This window comes from Zootoca vivipara, chromosome 2 (assembly GCF_963506605.1).
Source record: "Zootoca vivipara chromosome 2, rZooViv1.1, whole genome shotgun sequence".
NCBI lineage: Eukaryota > Metazoa > Chordata > Lepidosauria > Squamata > Lacertidae > Zootoca > Zootoca vivipara.
In genome coordinates this window covers 100,082,748-100,088,996 of record NC_083277.1, presented here as the reverse complement: position 1 = coordinate 100,088,996, position 6,249 = coordinate 100,082,748, and the positions used below count along the sequence as shown (strand labels likewise).

The 6,249-nt window shown below is 43.9% G+C and overlaps 1 protein-coding gene across 5 annotated transcripts in view; it reads right to left on the bottom strand.

The window, feature by feature from the left end:
• Window positions 1–1,693: 1,693 nt before the first annotated feature.
• The window catches only part of SLC39A11 (solute carrier family 39 member 11), a 266,928-nt gene continuing 262,372 nt past the window's right edge, over window positions 1,694–6,249 (bottom strand). For all 5 annotated transcript variants that reach the window (XM_035104080.2, XM_035104081.2, XM_060271959.1 and 2 more), the window contains 3 exons: window positions 6,108–6,206; window positions 5,316–5,474; window positions 1,694–3,577 (listed from right to left, as the gene is read on the bottom strand). In XM_035104080.2, coding sequence (XP_034959971.2) covers window positions 3,499–3,577; window positions 5,316–5,474; window positions 6,108–6,206 — 337 coding nt within the window. In that variant the 3' untranslated portion in view covers window positions 1,694–3,498. The remainder of the gene's footprint in view (window positions 3,578–5,315; window positions 5,475–6,107; window positions 6,207–6,249) is intronic.

Below are 6,249 nucleotides of genomic sequence, written 5' to 3'. Positions count from 1 at the left end.
AAGGGTCTTCCTCAGCCCTCGGTTAGCCACACAGGCACTGAGAAATAACACCGGCTCCAGCATTCCTCATCCCTGACTCACCGGCAAGCGTTGGGGAAATGAGGACGTGAGCTCGGTCACGCTACCTAGCGGGGGTGGCAGTTCACCTGCTCGGCCTTAAGTCTGTCTTGTCTGCTGCGCTCTCCCCTTTGGTGTTCTCACCACTTCCTTTTTCCTGCTCCGCTTAACCAAGAAGCAGCAGCATAGGCTGAAGGTCTCTTGGAATACAGAGCTAGGACTTAACTCCAATGTTGGCATCTATCTCAAACGGGGTCCTTTCTATCAGTGTGAAGAGGTGGCACAGCGTCGCATCCACCCTTGTTTTTCCATGATGCGAGCCAAGCAGAAGAGAACAAAACCCAAATTACGGGTTAGTTTTGGTGGCATGGGCTCGGCGTACTTCTGGGAGCATGTTATCCTGTATGAGCCCTTTTGTCTGTTAAGATCAGCTAAAAGATGGCAAGGACGTGTTAGGGATTGCAATTCTAGATCAATTATGAACCTTATTTGTGGGCAGAAGGCTGAACAAGTGGGGGTGCCCTGGGCAACATGGAATCTTGCCTTTTGAGCACTAAAAAAGCAATGCCCATCCCTTTGAGGTCCTCAGCATTTTAAGAAGCACCATCAAGCCCTTCTATCTGCAAAAACAAAATGCCTCCCTAACTAAACATAGTCAAAAACATCTGGAGAGTGGCTCTGAAACCTGTCCCACATATCATATATCACACCCAGATGCAAACGAAAATCTTTCAGATAATTTTTGGTTTCTAAAAGGAAACAAAAACAGACACCAGTGACCCAACTATTAGCCCTCTTTCCCCCAGGTTTTTCTAGCACATTTCTGTCTATGCCAGCCAGCAAACTGCTTGCCCACAAAATACTAGTTCCTTCAGTTCTGCCAAGAAATAAATGCATTACAGCCATTTGTTGATTTCCCCATTAATAGTCAATCTCATGCTTATTCAGTTTGTTCCTTATAGAGATCTTCCTCTGTCTGTTTCACTTCAGACAAATCGTATTGACACACACTCCAAAGAAGCCTCTCTCGGTGGCGCTCGCTCTCTCTGCCCCCCCCCCCACAGAAAGAAGCAGAAAACAGTTTAAAAACGACAGTTACTTGAATAACAGTCACAATAGAATGGAATGCCTTTCTCATGTGACTCACAGTCAGCCAATCACATGAGAGCTACTGCCAAAGGAAAAAACCCCATGTTAAAAATGCACAGTAATTTAACATAATTAAACATTCCCATTTCCGTAATGGAAATTAAACCTTTACCCTTATCAAGTTGGTGGTTCAAGGTACTCCAATGCATGTAACTTGTAATATGGGAGGAGAGGTTCAGCTGTGTCCGCGCGCCAGGAGTGCAATTCTTTTGACATTTGCTCCTCAAGGTCACTTCCAGGAATACAGATTGGCTCGCATTCACCATCAATTGAGAAAGGAACGACACACTGTGTAACCAGACATTGGCTCATTATTACTGCAGTAGAGCAAGGGGCTGTTGCACCAGAAGCAAGAGTGTGAACGGACCAAGGATCTGGTTTGAGCCCAAATAGCTTTACTTACTGACAAGCAGGTTAGAACGAACAATCAAAAAAGTGGGAGAGAGATGGCAGGAGAAAGACGTTAGTCCAAAGACTGAAACACAAATTTAAAAACCTCCACTTTTATTCAGACTCACCACAGTTAAAAAGTCAGATCAATTACTAATCATCCTTATGTATTGGTCTTTGTGCATACAAACAAAACCACACGCACTGACGAAACAAGCCCACGGGGCTTTCAATTAATTTAGTCCAAGAGCACCAACTGGCTGGTGGTAACCACATGACCCCTTATGCTCTGTCCCCCTGGAGAAAATAGGGATCACAAAGCAACCAAAGTAAATGCTGCTTTGTGAACTTGGAGAAAAGCCTTGGTGGGGCTGTGTGTGTGTGTGTGGCACTGGTTATCCAGAGGCCTCTTTTGCAGAGCCCTGAGGTGACATATAGGAAGACAGGTCCCAGTGATACACAATTCTTGAGGTTTAACCTGCAAGCACAAATGCTACAGACAAAAAGCAAGAAGCCCTTAGCTGTCAAAAGTATATGATGTGCCAATGCAAGCTCTCTTACTTCTGTTTCCGCCATAGAGCACAATGGGCGTGTCTTTTTACTCAGGGATCTCGACCCTTATAGTTGATCCGCCAATGAGTTGGTACTGATTTGCTGGATGAACACAAGTTGTCAACTCACCCCATCCATTTACTCTGCCCCACTCTACTCTCTTGCATTCATCACAAGGAAGGGGGTGGGCACAATTCCCCAAGAAAGCCCTCTTGCTACCATAGCAAATATAGATATTAGAAAATGCAGATGAGGGAGTGGGGTGGTGGTGAATTAGGTGCTACTGCAATAGGCCTCCTAGTGTTGACACTAGGAGGCTCAGATCCGCCTTCAGTGCTGAACTCTGCTTGCTTGAGATGGTAGAAAATGCCATAATAGCATGTCAACTGAGTTAAGAACAGGCATCCCCAAACTTCGGCCCTCCAGATGTTTTGGACTACAATTCCCATCATCCCTGACCACTGGTCCTGTTAGCTAGGGATCATGGTAGTTGTAGGCCAAAACATCTGGAGGGGATGCCTGGTTAACGATTCACAGAGGCTCAACCTCCAGAAACCCTAAAGTAGTAACTCCAGAAGTATAACCCTAAAACTGAAGGGTGATATTTCCTACCAGACAAGGGATATTAGGAAATGAGTGCACCTACGGGAACAGCACTATAGAAGCCCAGACACTTGTCAGAAGAAGTGCAGCCTTCACTTAACATTTGCCACAAACACTTAGCAATCTTCCCTTGCTCTCCAGGTAAACCTCCAATACCATATGCAGATAGGAAAGCTCTTGCACCCCGCCCCTAAGGTCCCATTATTGATTAAAAGAAAAGATCCATCCATTTCGACAAGTTGTGAAGCCGAATATTTCCACAGCTAAAAACAAAGCACTGTATGGACTTCTATCGTAGGACACTCTATCTGCTTGTTGGCAGCAGCCTGTAAGCCATTTCAGCTCTTTGATGTTGCCTTCCACCACTCAGTTTATACCACACAACAAGATTTGTGAACACACAGCAAAGACAATCACCACAGATTAGACCTGACCTCATACCAACAACTGCGCTGGAAAAGGAGTAATGGAGTGGCAGGAGGAAAGAAAACCACAAGAATGACTTTCCTGCGTTTTCCAAAACCACCCACATTAACATTATGGCAAATTTTAAGTCCGTATAATTTAAGTCAAATCAACATTAACCCAGATCAGTATTATTATTATTATTATTATTATTATTATTATTATTATTATTATTATTATTATTACGTAAAAATACAGTGTTCCCATTCCAGCTTCTGCTGTGCATTTTGTCCAGAATGACATATTCTGAAGGTCAAAGATGGGGAAAGTTGGCATTTCCTGTTATCCAAGTCCAACATCCAGGGACATCATGACCACAAATCCTAAGATTGAAGTCCAGGAAGCCAGCTTCCCATTGCCACTGCGAAGAGAGGGGAGGTAGGGGAAGAGAAGTTAAGGTCTGTGTTCCAAAAGGTATTTGCTTTTTTGTTTGTTTGTTTGTTTCCTTATCTGACACAAAAATTGATTGATTGATTGATTGCTATTTACAATAACATCAGACAAACAGAGTGAATAATATCAAAAAATACAAAGAAAAATGTAATAATAATAATAAAGAAAAAAAGAAAACAAAAATGAAAAAAATGAAAAAGTACATAAAAACCCGACTTCCCTCCACCCATGTATGACCTCCTGCTCTCAATCTTATTTTAATTGTTGTGTTATTAGTATTACTTTGTTTTTACCCACTTATATCCAATTCCTCCTCCTTTCTACTCTGTAAACTTCATTCATTGCATATTGATATATTTATCCCAGAACAATGTTTTTTCATATATTCCTTTACACAGTCCCATTCTTCTGTCTGTCTGTCTGTCTGTCCTCTTATCGCTGCTGTGAGTCTTACCAAGACTATATATTCACAAAATTTCGTTTGCATCTCTCCAATTGATGGGATTTTTTCTCCCTTCCAATTTTTTGCTGTAAGTATTCTGGCAGCAGCTGTTGCATACAAGAATACTTTTTTCTTAGTCGCAGGCATGCCATTCGCTATTATTCCCAAGAGGAACGCTTCTGGTTTTTTGTTGCATGATATTTTAAGCATTTTTTAAAGTTCCTCCTGACACAAAAACGTTTCTTCTTCCCCCTTTGGAGAAGCAAACAGTGTGTTTAATGCCCTGTTTTATGCTGTTCGGTTGGGACGGTCATGATTTGTGGGATACTGACCACATAGCTGCCAAGTACCCCGTATTTCCCGGGAAACCCCCGTTTTTCCTTACCGTTTCCCGGAGGTCTCCCGTTCCAGCTCCTCTCCCGTTAATTTCCCTTATGTTTGTTCCTGTTGGTGGCCATTTTTCTGGTGCTGCTTTGCCCATCTATGGGCACCAGAAAATGGCCGGTGCCGGAAGTCGCGTCTACACATGTCCGGAAGTGCATAGACGCAACTTCCGGTGTCACTTTGCCCATCTGTGGGCACCAAAAATGGCCGACACCGGAAGTTGCGTCTACGCACTTCCGGACATGCGTAGACGTGACTTCTGGCGCCAGCACCGTCCATTTTCGGTGCCCATAGATGGGCAAAGCGACACTGGAAGTTGCGTCTACGCAACTTCCGGTGTCACGTGGCTGCCGATCCCGGATTTCTCCGCGGGGTACTTGGCAGCTATGACTGACCAATTAGGGGAAGTACTTGTGTAGGCAGAAGATGCTGAAGACAATGACAGCTAACACACCAACAATCCCCCTCTAGAAGGGGAGAACTTGGATGAAGATGAATGCCAGACAGCAGAGGTTCTTTTGACTTGCAGGGTTTCATGACAAGGAGTCTGCTACTCCAACCAACTCTTAAGATTGGATTCTAAGATGTTGGTCTGAGTAATTTCAGGAGCTTATGAAAGTCTGGTGTCCTGGGAACCAAAATCTTTTCCTCAAAAGCTGACTGAGAGGAGCTTTATTTAGGTGGCGTTGCTGCTCTTGCTGCCTGAACTGGGTTTTCCAATCTTTTGGAAATGCCTTGGTTTTTGGAAATGCCTTGGCATGCCTTGGTTTTAATCTCCCCTTGATTTGGTTTGCAGAGGCTTCTCTACCTGAGAGGCATTTGGTGTTAAAAACAGCATGAAAGAAACAGACTGGATGTGGCTGAAGAAGGAGTTGCTCACCTGATCTGTGCCTCTGGGATGATGTCGTCCACCACCACGTATACCATTGCCCCAGCAGCAAAAGCCAAGGCGTAGGGCAGAAGAGGCTCTGCTAACACCATGGCAAAGGCCCCAAAGATGCCAGCTAGTGGTTCCACCATGCCGCTTAATTGCCCATACCTGTAAAAACAGCCCAAACAACATGTCACTAGATAAGGCAGGATGCTGTTCTGTTCTGTCCTGTGCATGGTGTTGTTTGTCCCTTTCAAGCTGCCATAGTTTGCCTCGTCAACATAAATCAGTTCTTCCCCATCTCCTTGACAACTTCCCATTTGAAGCCAGAACAACAGGGATGATTATTGCCAATCATCATCATCATTATCATCATCATCATCATCATCATCTCCTCTGAAACCATTAAGAAGCAAACACTGCAGAAGACAATTCCCCCTCCTTTAATCTGAAATGTGGCAAATGGCTACAGACAAAAGTGAACATCTGGCTATAAAGGTGATGATTGTTTAAAGTGGTATGATACTGCTTTAACGGTGTAGTCCAGATGAGACCTACATGACAAGGAGTATAGAGATTTGCATTTCTAACTGATAGTTGGATTAGATAGGAGGACCTTTAGCAACCATAGAGTAGGTAGGCCCAGTTAGAAAAAGGATTGAGAACCACTAACATAAATAGCAGCAGCCTCTCCCAGTGTGCGAGAGAAAGCATGAATCAGGGCCACTTGAAGACATTTTCAGTTCCAAAGTTGCATCAGGAAATACAAAGGAAGCATGAGAAACAGGTTTTGAACCTTACCAGAATGCTCTCCACGTCGAAAACCCAGCTCCACGCAAGGGAAGGCTGACAGCTAGCCCTTCTGGAAAGTTCTGGATTCCAATCCCAATGGCTAAATTCCTGTGTGAATAAAATGAAATAGATTATAGGTATTATATAACAG